Source organism: Capricornis sumatraensis, chromosome X (assembly GCF_032405125.1).
Source record: "Capricornis sumatraensis isolate serow.1 chromosome X, serow.2, whole genome shotgun sequence".
In the NCBI taxonomy this organism is placed as follows: domain Eukaryota; kingdom Metazoa; phylum Chordata; class Mammalia; order Artiodactyla; family Bovidae; genus Capricornis; species Capricornis sumatraensis.
Genome location: NC_091092.1, coordinates 137,214,896 through 137,229,293, shown reverse-complemented (window position 1 = coordinate 137,229,293; position 14,398 = coordinate 137,214,896). Strand labels below are relative to the sequence as shown.

At 42.5% G+C, this 14,398-nt stretch overlaps 1 protein-coding gene across 1 annotated transcript in view; it reads right to left on the bottom strand.

Moving 5' to 3' along the window:
* Positions 1-14,398, bottom strand: part of MID1 (midline 1) — a 152,716-nt gene that overhangs the window by 26,941 nt on the left and 111,377 nt on the right. The window contains exons 5-6 of the mRNA XM_068962019.1: positions 12,027-12,175; positions 3,147-3,274 (exon numbers count right to left, since the gene is read on the bottom strand). Coding sequence (XP_068818120.1) covers positions 3,147-3,274; positions 12,027-12,175 — 277 coding nt within the window. The remainder of the gene's footprint in view (positions 1-3,146; positions 3,275-12,026; positions 12,176-14,398) is intronic.

Below are 14,398 nucleotides of genomic sequence, written 5' to 3'. Positions count from 1 at the left end.
ACACAATTGGTCCCGTAACTGTTACTTTCTTGCTTCTATCATAAACAGGACACAAGCAATGATGGGCTAATACTTCACAAACACTTCATTTCCTGCTTACAAATGTCTGATAAACTATTTGGACTTGGCAATATCAGCCAAGCATTGTATGTTATGGCCAGGATCGATGTTATGTCTAGAAATGGTCCAAATTTGTATTGGAGGTTGACAGCTAAGAAGGCATAATAACAGGTACCCCATATAATCTCTCATTTGGCATAAACAGTCATTGGGATGATATATGGTGTACACATTACAAGTCAGTGCAAACTAAGGTCACAATTTCCCCTGCAGTCAGTACCTTGGCATTCACACACAGATTAGGATGGGCATACGTTTCCTGAAATGCTATTAAACAACTATTGGGAAAGGGGGAGGACACACTCGTATCAATAAGACACTGATTTTGTGCAGAAATGGCCACATGCCCAGCCAAACATTTTGCAGTCATCTTTGCCCTTGGGCATGACCTTGCAACATGGATCTGGCCCATAAGACAGAAGTAGAAATTTCCTGGATGGGTCTTTTTTTTACTTTTTTAAAAAAGATTCACTTATTATTTTGGCTCTACTGGGTCTTCATTGCATTCTCTAGTTGCAGTGAGCAGGGGCTATTCTCTATTTGTAAAGCACAGGCTTCTCATAGCAGTAGCTTTTCTTGTTGCAGAGCGTGGGCGCTAGGGCTCATGGGCTTCCGTAGTTGAGGCACACGGACTTAGTTGCCGTGTGGCATGTGGGATTCTACAGAAACAGGGATTGAACCCATGTCCTCAGCATTGGCAGGCGATCCTTAACCCCTGGACCACCAGGGAAGCCCTGGATTGGTCTGTCTGCTGAACAAGGTTTTGGTTTTCCTAAATAAAGACAAACCTGGTAGACAGAGCTTTTGGTCATCATTTCCCATCTTGTCCTTTTCTTTTTGTCTGTAACTTGGGCATAATGCTTGGAGGTGGAGTCGTAATGGAATCATGTGGCAAGATGAGGATAGCAAAGCAGAAAAAGAGAGCCTGGTGTCTGAGGTCATCACTGAACTGCTGTCCAGCCATGAGCGGCACACCTCTGCTATCCTGTTTTCTGTGATAGGAATCCTCTCTGAGGGGTTCAGTCACTGCTCACTGGATTTTCTCTTGTTGCAAACACACCCATTCCCACATGATACAAGAATAAAGGAGACTTTTATTTAATAGGATGCTATCATATAAAGCATTTCAGTGCCAGAAAGGCTGACCTGAATGGTCCGGTATAGTAGTCATGAGCTCCATGAGGCTCTTGACATTGCAATTAAATTTTAATTAAAGCAAACTACAAGTAAAAACTCAGTTCAGTTCAGTCGCTCAGTCGTGTCCAACTCTTTGCGAACTCATGAACCGCAGCACACCAGCCTCCCTGTCCATCACCAACTCCTGAAGTTTACCCAAACTCATGTCCAGTAAAAACTCAGCACATGTCAAATTTTCAGTAAACCTATGTGGCTAGTAGGTACTTGACTGGACAGTGTGGATGGAGACTGTTCTTACCATCTTAGAAAGTTCTATGGAATAGTGTTAGTCTAGATAAATCTCAGAGCTATATCCATGAATAGCTGAAATCCAGTTTGATTCCTTACTGGACATGCTTTCTGAGTCAATTTCTTCCTTTCTTCCTAGGAATTATGTGGTTTGAAAGAATTCCCTACGATAAGATGTTTCTAGAGTGACTTGCCTCCCTTGCAAATGCACAAAGGCTAAAAATAACACCCTGGGTCCAGGTAAGGAAAAAACTGGTCTTCTGGGTACAGCACCCTTGAATATACAAGTGTGCTTTCTAACCACAGACTAGAAAAATACACATTACCCAGTGCTCCCTCTCTCCTACTTCCCTTTTCCCAGCTGTGTGTGTGTGCACGCATGTTCTCTCTCTTGCGCTCTCTCTCTCACACACACACATGATGCGGGTGGAGATGCTGATGTTGTGCTCAGTTAAGGATGTGGTCTCTTGAAGGTGGTAGATCCTAAGTTCAGTGCACACTTGGATTCGCTCTGTACACAGAGCTTCTCTGAAGTCACAGGCATTGCAGCCTTGGACAACACAGATAAAGGTGTCCACTCAGTCCACATTCTACCATGTTTTTTCTTGCCTTAGTTGTTTGATTGCTCAGTCGTGTCCAACTCTTTTGTGACCTCATGGACTGTAGCCCACCAGGCTCCTCTGTCCATGGGATTCTCCAGGCAAAAATACTGGAGCAGGTTGCCATTTCCTTCTCCAGGGGACCATCCCAACCCAGGGATCGAACCCAAATCTCCTGCATTGGCAGGTGGTATCTTTACACTGAGCTACCTGGGAAGCCCAGGGCTTGACAGCAGAGAAAAATTTGGGAGCATGGTTAGGAATAGGACTAGCCTGAGGTTTTCTAGTATTATGGCTGATTTTGTTTTTTAAGCTTGACCCCAAAGAGAAAGCCTGTCAGAAACCACAGAACTGAAACATGGCACCAGAAATCCTACTGTGATCTGGGGGACATTTGCTATGGTGACCTTCCCAAGATGAAATCCAGCCTTTTAGTAGAAAGAACAGAGATCTTTGGAGTGTGTACAGACCTGAGGTAAATCCCAATTCTGCCTCTCTCTAGCTGTCTGACCTCCAGCAAGATGCATGACCTCTACTGTTTGCAAAATGAGGATTATAATACCTGACCTCAATTCAATGTTGTGAAGGTTAAACCCCAAGAGGTGGAGCAAGGTAGATACCCCATCAGAGTTAGCTGCCACGTTTTTCTCTGCCAAGGTACTGTGAGAGTCATCTGCCTTGTGGACATGAAGTGGAAAACAGCCACGCTAACCCCATACTGGCTGACAAGAGATATCATGTGTGGTACCCATACTCTGAGAAAAAATGGTGGTAAGTGTGCGTTTAGTGACCTAGATTATCTTTTTGCCTCTGTCCCCAATTGAATCTTGGGCTGTATTATTTTGCTTAGAAAAAAAAAGGAATGTCAAACATTTTTTACAGGAATATTAGACTCCATTCCTCATCAGAAGTCCACACCTCTGGTTTTAGGAAACTCATCTAGTGGCAAAGTTTTGTATTACTGAATATACCCGGTATTCAAGAAAATACCAAAGACATTACCTGTAAGGTAATCCAGACATTCTAGCAATTTCTTCTCTCGGGAAAAATCTAAGGCGAAGGTGTCAAATGTGTCATTGAGGTTGATTTCAGGAATGAGGACCTGGGATGATGCTGTTGCCATGGAGACTCTGTAATTGAAACAAAACAACTTTTTAGAAATGTCAAGCCGGCTTTTACCATCATTGCACAGGAATGAAAAAAATAAAAGGAAAAGAAATATCATTAAAAAATAGTGTTTCTGATGTAAGCTCTTATATATAGGATGGATAAATGACAGGGTCTTACCATATAGCACAGGGAACTATAGAATATTCAATACTGTGTGATAAACCATAATGGAAGAGAATATGAAAAAATATATATATGTGTAACTGAGTCACTTTGCTGTACAGCAGAAATAAATACAACATTGTAAATCTGCTATACTTCAATTAAAAATAATTTTTAATGTCAAAAAACCCCACAAAAACCAGTGCCATTTTTGTATGTGAGCCTTAAAAAGAATCTCAGAATAGCACAAGCAGCAACACATGCAAATGAGCACAAGCTTCAAGAGAAGGCAGAGGACGTGGGAAAACAGCAGAATGGCTTCCTCCCTTCCTTTTTACTATCAGAAAAAAATTCCCCATGGAGGCGAAAGAATATTCATATTTCACATTACTGTGTATGTAACTGCCTGCCCGCCCCCCACACATCTAACCCAAGCGAGAAGCACACGGCCCCAGGCATTTCTTCACACATCTGTCTGGGAAACTGTTTGTTCCTTTCAGACCCAACCCTGCTCCACTTCAAAGAGGAATCTCCCAAATTTCAAGCTGCATATAAGGCAAAGTGAAGATTAAAACAGAATGTTCCCAGATATTAGATTAGTTTAATCAATGACTAGCCTCTCTCTAAAATAAACATTAAAAAAAGGAGTTTTGGTCTGGCTCGTTTTCATTCTCCCTGTCCTCATTTTCTTGCACCATATTCCCAGCAGATGCCATAGAAAATATGTATGAGCTTTCTCACACATTTCCCTGATGGATCCACTGTTTCTCTTCTTCATTAGGGTTGCTAGTTAGACTTCTCGTGTATACTCTATAAAGCAAGCTGTTGGTATGCATCAATCTCCTGCAATGGACTGTCACGTTGATTGGAAAAGTGATCAATAGCAGACCATTTTGACTCATTAAAGAATGCAAGTGGTCCTTCTAAGAACAAAAAAAATTATGGGATGATGTAAACCACTTCTGAGCGCATCAAACTATGCTAGACTCGTAATCTTGTTGATTCTGGTGTTTCAGGACATTAAACAAACACCACCAAGGGCCTATTATGTGTATCATGCTAGGAAATTTTGAGCAAAGAAACAACCTTTACCTAGTTACTTATTTTCTAATTAAGGGCACTTATGCTCATGTTTACAAGGCCATAAAGCTAGTTGGCAGCAGCCAGGAAGAGAATTCTGGGTCTGTACTCTTCCATTTCATCTGGAAAAATTTCAGCCAGGTTACTCTATGAGGTAGATCTCTTCTTGCATCTCTTAATGGCTCTTAAAGTTTTGGATTTTATAAAGAAATATATCTTGGCTATAAAAATTACATCTGTGGGCATGTCTGTACAATGGAATATTATTCAGTCATAAAAGGGAATGAAATACTGATAGATGCTATGATGTGTACAAACCTTGAAAGTATTATGCTAAGTGAAAGAAGCCAGAAACAAAAGGCCACATCTTGTATGACGCAGTTACATGAAATGTCCATAGTAGACAACTCTGTTGAGACAGAAAGTAAACTGGTGGTTGCCAGGGGTTGGGGGCAAGGGGACAGTGGGAAGTGATTACATAATGGGTGTGGGGTTTTCTTTTGGGGTGAGGAAAATCATTTGGAACTTCATAGAGGCAGGAATTGTACAATGTTGCGAATGTACTGAATGCTAATGAACTGTTCACTGTAAAATGGTTAGTTTTATGTTATGCAAAATTTACCTTGATTAAAAAAAAGTCAGTCCGTGAAATGCTCAAAATCCTTAGAAATAAAGTTTCTATAATTGTACTTCTGGCACATATTCAGTGCTACAGAGGGAGGGAAGCAGAGAGGACAATCAACAGGAATGATACTGAGGTCCACAGATGAAAGTTTGAAGAGGCCTAAACCCTGGAAAGCAAAGTTTCAAGTGTTTGAACGAAGATGGAGAATCTAAACTCACCACTCTAGCTTTTCACCAAGAAACAGTGAATAGCAGAGTTGTGTGATTTTATTAGCTAATTATTGTACCCAAGAGAACTGGACTAATTATTATGACAAGTGCTAACTCAGACTCATGGATAAAGGAATGGTTGCTAGGCAATTTTCACACATGGTCAAACTGAACTTAAGAAATGCTTTCCTTATGACCTATTATCACAAAACTCCTTCAAACTCAGATCTTAGGATTAGTCAACAACTATTCAATGAATATTGAGTAAGCCCTCCAATTATGTCATTTACTAAAGAGCTCAAAATATTTGCATCCATGCAGAAAAGTTCAAAGAAATGCTACAGCGCCATTTGAACTCCTCAAATAAAAATTTCAAAGTGAAACCCCAGTCATTTCTGTTTTATGATGTCCAACAGGGAGAAGTGTGCCAAGCTATTATGAAACAAGCACTGAACTTTCTATTGCGCTTCTCTGCTCTTCCCATGTGGCATAGACCTTGTGCGCACCAAGTTAGAGGATCTCAAATGCTCTGAACAGATAATCTCGAGCTGGTACTTCCCCTGTCCTATGGCGCCAGCTTCTGTTCACGTTCATCCAAAATAGATTTCATTGCCAAGTTTCTCCTGGTTCTGTTGTCCAGAAACAATCAACTAAACCATGCTTTAGTCAGGGACGTTTTTGACAATGCCTGCCATCCTTTTTAGAAAATAATTCTATTTATTTTTGGCCGTGCTGGGTCTTTGTTGCTATGTGGGCTTTTCTCTAGCTGTGGCGAGCAGGGGCTATCCTCTGTTGCAGTGCACAGGCTTCTCACTGCAGTGGCTTCTCTTGCTGGGGAGCATGGGCTGTAGAGGGGAGCATGGGCTGTAGGGGGGAGCATGGGCTATAGGGCATGCGGGCTTCAGTAGCTGCGGTTCCCAGGCTCTAGGCACAGACTGAGTAGTTGTGGAGAACAGGTTTAGTTGCCCCATGGCCTGTGGGCTATTCCCAGACCAGGGATCGAACTTGTGTCTCCTTAAATTGGCAGGCACATTCTTTACCACTGAGCCACCAGGGAATCCCAATGCATGCCATCTTGACGGTGGGGACTTGGTAGAATGGAAACAAAGAGAATGAAAGTTCCTAAGCCTCAGGGGCAAAGACTGACTAAAAGACTCTTGGGAGATGACTGCAGCATTTAACATCTACACATTATTATTATTATTATTATTTTTGATGGAAGGAAAGATATTTATGTTTGGCTACAATTTCAAATTCTTATCTGGAGTGACAGGGGAGTGGAGATCTGCCAAATTCAACATTTTAGGCCATGTTTATTCCCCAAATCCTGCTGCCCATCTTTTGGCCTTTCAGATAAATTGCCCAAATCCACCAGGGCCCTGACTATCCTACTTTCTCAGTTCTGTGCCTTTAGTCATGTCTGTGTGTGTGTGTGGGGGGGGGAGGTGGGGAATATGTGTGCACATGCTTATAGGTATGTGTGTGTCAAGCTCTTACCATACTGGAGGAAATAAGGGTATTGCATCCTACCTTGATGCCTCATAGGGTGGGTTGCACATTACTTCCTCTTCCTGCTTTTTTAGATTAATTCATTTGGCTGCACTGAGTCTTAGTTGCAGCATGTGGGATCTTTAAGTTGTGACATGTGGGTTCTAGTTCCCTGACCAGGGATTGAACCTGGGCCCTCTGCATTGAGAACAGAGTCTTAGCGACTGGGCCATCAAGGAAGTCCCTACCTCCTCTTAGTATTTTGACTCTGATGCCCCTAATCTCCATGACACTCAGTTGCTAGCAGCCACTTGGGGCCAGTGTTGTGGAAGGAATACATGTCTAGAGCTACAGTGCTTACAACATTTCCACCGAACAGTCAATGCCAGGGGAAGATTCTCTACTCTGCTCCCTCAATATTGCCCACATTCCTGACCCCTGACAATGGAACTGAAATGGGTCCCTCTCAGGTCGGTGGGCTATGATGCATATCACCATGGGAGAACCTGGTGAGGTCTCATAGTAACAAAATGTGGCTTCCTTTCGTCAACTCAGGATTTCCCAAATCTGGAGCCTTGTTGTTTTCATAGCAATTAACACCCAATAGAACACATTTCAAAAATCACTCATCAGATGCACTCTGATTCTTATGATGAAATGACATCTTTCCGGTAGATGACTGGCATTGTCAGCTTTGTATTCTGGAGAAGTCGGTTGGATCCTTGAATTGCCTATGGCGGTGTGGGACAAAGACTTCATCTGATAGACTCTAAGTCCCTCCTAGGGACCGAAGTCAACCTGGCTCCTCTGTCCATGGGATTCTTCAGGCAAGAACAGTGGAGTGGGTTGCCATTCCCTTCTCAAGGGGATCTTCCCTACCCAGGGATTGAACCCATGGAGCCTGCGTCTCCTGCATTGCAGGCATATTCTTTACTGCTGAGCCACCAGGGAAGCCCCTTGATACAGATAATTTGCTGCTAAATGCCTATTATTTCACACCTCATTTTGGTACCTATTTTGTGTATTTTCATGTTATGTCATTATGTTATTCAAGATAGCTTTAAAAATCATTGTATGACCTTTCATTGCATGGTAAACTAACTCAACAGTTCTCTTTTTCCTTTTTCTGGGAGATACATACCCTGTGATGAAGAGATTCCATAGTGAAAAATATTGTCAGCTCTTGAGTAATCAGGGCTATTGGCCTGTGAAGTGCTTTACTGAGCTTTTGCTTCTTGCTGGTTTACTGGGTGCTGGTGGAACAGGAGTATCTTGGTCTCTAATTTACAATTTATGGAGAAGGCAATGGCACCCCACTCCAGTACTCTTGCCTGGAAAATCCCATGGACAGAGGAGCCTGGTGGGCTGCAGTCTATGGGGTTGCTAAGAGTCAGACATGACTGAGCGACTTCACTTTCACTTTCAAATGCGATTATAATTTTAGATGTCTTATAAGTAGTAGACCAACTTTCTTAGGCTTAGATTGAGTAAAGAATTTTGCTTATTTAACATAATTTTAGAAAAGTGTACAAAAAACCACTCCAAGAATGATATATTAGCGAGGCTTGAGTATATAGTCCATTATACAATCCATTTGGATCCATTTAGTGAGTGGGAAGGAGAGAAATTAGCATTTGTTGCACATTTACCTTGAGATAAGGATCTCAGTTAGTATCTTTGTTAAATTATTTCATTTTATCCCTACAGGAACTGTATTAGGTAGGAATGAACAATCGCCCTGTTTTATAGATGTCTTCATGCATTCATTCAGATCAGGCAGCTTGCTATGTCCTGGGGTCTTCACGGTGAAAACAAGATGACTGGGGGTCTTGCCCACTGGGAGCACATGAGGAAACTGTAAGCATCAGGGAGCAGCCCCAAATGCCAGCTGTCGCTGCTGCTGTTCAGTTGCTCAGTCATGTCCGACTCATTGCAACCCCATGGACTGCAGCACTCCAGGCTTCCCTGTCCTTCAGAGCAAACTCTCGTTTATTGAGTTGATGATACCATCTAACCATCTCATCCTCTGCCGCCCCCTTCTCCTCCTGCCCTCAATCTTTGCCAGCATCAGGGGCCTTTTCAGTGAGTCGGCATTACTCCTGAGCAATTAGCATAGAGCCAAGGGCTTGATTCTAAAGCACATGCATCTTTTACAATGTAAAACTTGAGGCTCTCTCCCCTCTTGGGTTTTTTTTTTTTTAATGTTTCTGAATTGAAAAATCTTTATGCAATCTGATTCAGCGTGTAGGCAAACATATGCACTTTAAGTGATGTATGGATGCAGAAAAATTGCATCCAATTCTAACTTGAGGAAGGCCTGCAGTATTAAGTTTCCTGTGGCTATTCCACCCTTGACTAGAAGAGTAAAGATGGTTTACAAGTACACAGGTGCCAAAGCCCAAGGCAGACAGACAGGAACAGAGCTGTGAAGTCATGTTTTAGAGAAGAATGTTAAGTAATATGAAAATACAAATCCAAGGAACATTATGGAGTATCTACAACACCGAAGACATGTTTATAGGAGTGGCCAGCAATGTTATCACAACTGTGGATAGAGGTAGCTATTAGGAGCCCAGTTTACTGAGTCAAACATAGCTCTTCGACAAACCCAAAGAATCACAGTTAAAAGGCGACAGTGCTAGGATTTGAACCCAGGTTTCCAAATTATGAGGTCAAGGTCATCACCTTTTTACCACATTCTGGTGGCTGGAAAAGGCAAAAGGCTCAAGAATTGACCAAGAGGATTGACAAATAGAGACAGACAGAGATGGGATAAAGAAACAGAGCGACAAGGGCTCCTAGCAAATTTTTGCAGGTAGTATGCATTCAAACTTGATGGAAGTTTAAACTTTTCATAAGTAGTATGCCAAGTTTCTTATGGATTTAGTGAAGAGTTTTGCTAATTTAACATCATGTTAGCAAAGTGCACATACAATCACACCAAAAATTATGTAGTAGTGAGGCTTGAGAATAGAGTATTGGATTGGTCAATAAGTTCATTTGGGTGTTTCCATAAGCTGTTATGGAATAAGCCACAGGAACTTTCTGGCGAACCCTATATATGATAAAATTCATTTGTGGAAAGAGTAGTGGGTCACGATTCTATGCTTGATGAGATGGGCCTGTGAGAGGCAGAGTTGAATGGGTCCAGGTATGACCTGCTGGGTCAAAGGGAGATGCCATGTGGGCATCCATGCTCTTGTGTTAGACTTCAAATGCAGATCTTCTTCCAGAACATTCTGTCTTAACTGTTATGGGGCCATGTTCTCTCTCCTGCTAGGTGAGAATTTATCCATGTTAGACTGGCTCAGATTTTTAAGAAGTGCTGAGAAATGCAACTCATACTAGACATTTCATCTGGACATTGCACAATTTATAGCCGGAGGAAAGTACTAGTGGATCCCAGTTGGAAACCATGATGTAAGTGTAAATGCTGTCTACTTGAGTGTCCTGGGTACGCTGGAGTATTAGTGCTATTTGCAGTTTTTGTAACTTTAGCATGAATATTTCAGGCACCTGGAGGCAGTCCAGATGAGAGCAATGGAGACAATTAAACACTTGGAACTGACGAGTCCTGAGGAAAGAAGCTGGCTGCCTTTGGAGGAGGGAGGAGATCATTTTAAGGATATAAAAGGGATGATAACCAGCTGTTATCCACGTTCATTGGCAGAGATAAGTATCTAACAAGTCGCAGAGGAAATCTCAAACAGAAGAAAGAACACAAAGGAACCGGCTGGATACTAGACTAGAGCCATAAAGAGACTATACCCTCCTCCCATTGAAGGGATACTGGAAGCAGAAATACCACTGCCCACCTCTGTGTGGTATTTTGAGCATCAGCACAGTGTGCAATATAAGCAAACCCTCAATAAGCTGTAGTTTCCTTTCTCTTTCCCTGAAGAAATTCAGGTCAGAAGATGGTATTTTTTTGCCCTAGGCCAAGGGCTGGCAAAGTCCAGTGTGTGTGCTAAGTCACTTCAGTTGTGTCCAACTCTTTGCAACTCCATGTAATGTAGTCCACCAGGCTCCTCTGTCCATGGGATTTTCCAGGCAAGAATACTGGAGTGGGTTGCCATGCCCTCCTCCAGGGGATCTTCCCAACCACTAAGCACCACCTGGGAAGCCCTGGCCAAGGGCCAGATCTGACCTACCGCCTGTTTTTGCCAGTAGTCTTATTGGAACACACTGTTGCCCATTCATTTGCATCTATACTAGGCTGCTGGAGACCTATCATGGCTGAGTTGAGTAGTTGTCATGGGGACTAGATAACCTTCATAGCTGAACATATTTACTCTGGTCCTTTATAAGCAGAGTTTGCAGAGCCCTGCTGCTGGATAAAGATCAGAAAGAAGGAGCTATCTGGGGTCTTCCAGGGATAGGCTTCAATTATTGCTTTGGATAAAGGTGAGTTGACTCTGAAAATTCCACTGAATGAAAAGTCAATGTCAATGGCATTGGCTGGAGATGTCATGCATTTAGGTGGCGCGAGGTGCTTTTCTTGGGCTCCCCAAGAATTGCTATAAGTGTTTGCATCAGTGAAGGTGAGTAATTTTATGCCTATCAAGTATGTGCACTGAAGGCACAGTGACCCCTGTCAGTTTCGCTGCTGAGCTGTCCCTTCAAATCATGTAATGTTTATGTCCCCCACCATAGAATAAAGAAGATTTTCAAAGAAGGAGGTATGAAGTTGACAGTTGGGTCTTCTCTCTCCCACATGAGTTGGTCTTGACCTTTGAGCAGAGGCAAAGCTTCTCAACCAAATAAAAATAGCACTCACAGAGAACAACACCTGGGTGGTTTTTAAAACTCGATAAGTCTTGAGATGGAAGAAAAGATTCTCTTTTATGTTTTGGTGTTCATTTTGATTCTTTGTTATCAAGTATATGATAAGATCAGGTCTGAGAGTCATAGTAAATGCAGTTTTGTGCCATCATAAGCTTTCTTCCCCAGTAAAAGAAGGCAGATTTTATTCTTTCTAACTGGCAGGCTCTTGTTTCAAAGGCCTTGAACTCCCGGCTGATACTGAAAAGGCTTTGACAGGTCAAAGGGAAGCATTTTGAGCGGGAACAAAGCAACTCAAAGCCTCTATTCTCTCTGGTACCCAGCCTTGAAAATGCAAACAAAAGCAAGGCAGGGCAAGGCCAACCAATCACAGTCCAGACATGGGAGCCCAGGCGCTGAGAATTTCCCAGCAGCCCCTGCACTCACCTCTCAGTGATATTCTTAGCGGTCTGTAGGAAACGCGCGTGATCATTCTCCTTCAGAGAGTGTTCTGCTTGGGAGATGAGTGACGCCGACCGCTCGATACACTGTTTGCAGTTTGCAATCTGCTGAGCCAGTTTGCGAAGCCTCATCACCTGGAACAAAAGAGGCACGGAGATGGTTGGTTACCCGGGTTGGCTTGCTTAGTGAAAATGCATTGTGCTGGACTCTCGCAGTGTGCGAGTTCAGTTGTGTGCAAGTCATCCTTCACTAAAAGTTCAAAAGGGAGGCAGAGAAAGCTGTGAACCCCAGTCATGGCACTCTTGTCTGAGCTATTCTTTATCTTCTTGGAGAAGTGTCACTAATTTGTTTCAGGAGGAAGCCCTGAATTGCGAATTGCTTCCCTGTTGATGGGGAAAAAAGGTGTTGCCCAGTGTGAGTTAGAGGGTCACTGGGCCTCTTCCCTCAGCTATTCTAACACAATGACTGTAAGATCACAGGGAACCCTGGAACTTTCTCTATCATATTTTTTCAGCCAATGAGAAAATAAAACATCGTAGGTGCAAAACGTGTGGCTTAAGTCAAATCAAAAGTTCTTTGCCATCCATGTAATAAAATGGTGATGTAAACACATTAGATAGTACTATTTCCCACACTACTGCAAACTCATGTGTTAAATTAACAGAAAGGGAGCATTTTTTCCATTGATTAATATTTTTCCTGTTCCACAGATGAGAGAAAGCCAAAAAAAGCACAGCTGGGCCATTTCCCCTCACCGGGAACGTCATTTCCAGGCACTTTGTGCATGCTTGATAACTAAAACTATTTTGATAAGCAGTTCCCAGTCTGGATAAAAATGCTCATTTGGTTCCAACCTCCATTCCAACTTCTGATTCCGTCTTGCTTGAAAACGACCCTCAAACATAACTGACCATCACCTCGGGGCAGGCTGTGATAAGTCCATGGTAACCCACTTGACCGGTTGCTCTGGTGTTTGCAGTGTGCTGGGAGATGAAGCCCTCTGGCCAGAAGCCAGGGGAAAATGAGAGTGCTAATTGGAACAGCAGTACACCCTGTGTGCGCAGCCCCACCCCCACCCCCCCTGCTCAAGTCTACACAGCCTGGGACAGGTCTTGGCCGGCTTTCTGATCATTCCGGAATGGAAAACAGCCTGGGGTGAAAGGGTAGGGAGGAGGCCAGTTCATCTGTCTTGCAGACAAGGCTGGCTCGGGTTCCCTCCAGAATTCCTGCTAACTCCAAGAAATTCCTCCTTTCTCCAAGTCATCATTATCATCCCCGTGCAAGTCTAATCGAAGTAAAGGAAGGAAGGAGATGTCAGAACTCGAGGCCTCTGAGGACCGTCCAATTTCAGCTCTGTTGTACCAGAGCAGACAAAGGAAATGAATGCTGAACTGCGAGGCGGCAGCCACAAGATTGCAGGCAAGAGTGAGATTCTTGAAAGTCAAGGGTTAGAGAAATGAAGTGTCAAAACTCTGGGGCATAGAGTATGTTATCTTAAGCCCGGTAAAAGATTTACCACATTATATATAATTACAGTGACCATCACTGCCGATTAACTGTGTTTGTTAGCTGAATAAAATGACACTTATCGTATACCAAATAGAATTTAGCTTCTAACAGCATTATATCCAGAGGTAAAGCTCAGAAAAGGCATCGAGTCCAATTCAAGATGTTGGAACACATCCAGAAGAAATTGTCAGAGGAAGGAATACTTAATCACAAGTTACATGGCAGAACTGAAGGTATTTAGTATAATTCTAACAGCAACAAAACAAATAAGGTCCAAGTATTCCTTCTGAAGAACTTCATGTCCTTTCAGTATACGTTGTAGTGATCACACAGATTACAAATGGAAAAATGCTTGACCTGCACTTTCTTCTTTAAAAAAAAAAAAAAAACAACACAAAATTCTATCATGATGTTGGAAATTCAAAGTGACATAAGAAGAAATGGAAAAAAGTCCTAAATTATGCATAAGTTGAATTCAAGCCAAAATGAGAGCCACCTTAGAAAATATACAAATGTTTTACAGAAGACAACTTGGTTTAATTTTAATTTTACTTTTGTGTAGACTTCCATCTGATAGACCAGACTGGAGCTTTATAAGCCTGGTGTGCACAAGAATCAGTTGGGGATCTCTTAAAGAAAACCTGTAAATGTCTGGGCCAACATTTCAAAATCCTAGGTGAGGAGCTGTAATTGGCGGGCTGTGGGAATCTGCATTTTAACAAGCAATAATGTTTTTTGATCTGCAGGTGATGAATCACCAGAATGGATGGGATTAGCATTTAAAAAAACTAAATGAAAGAGGAGAGGAGAAAAGACAGTAGCAGAGTGCATTCCTTGTAGAAAGGGTA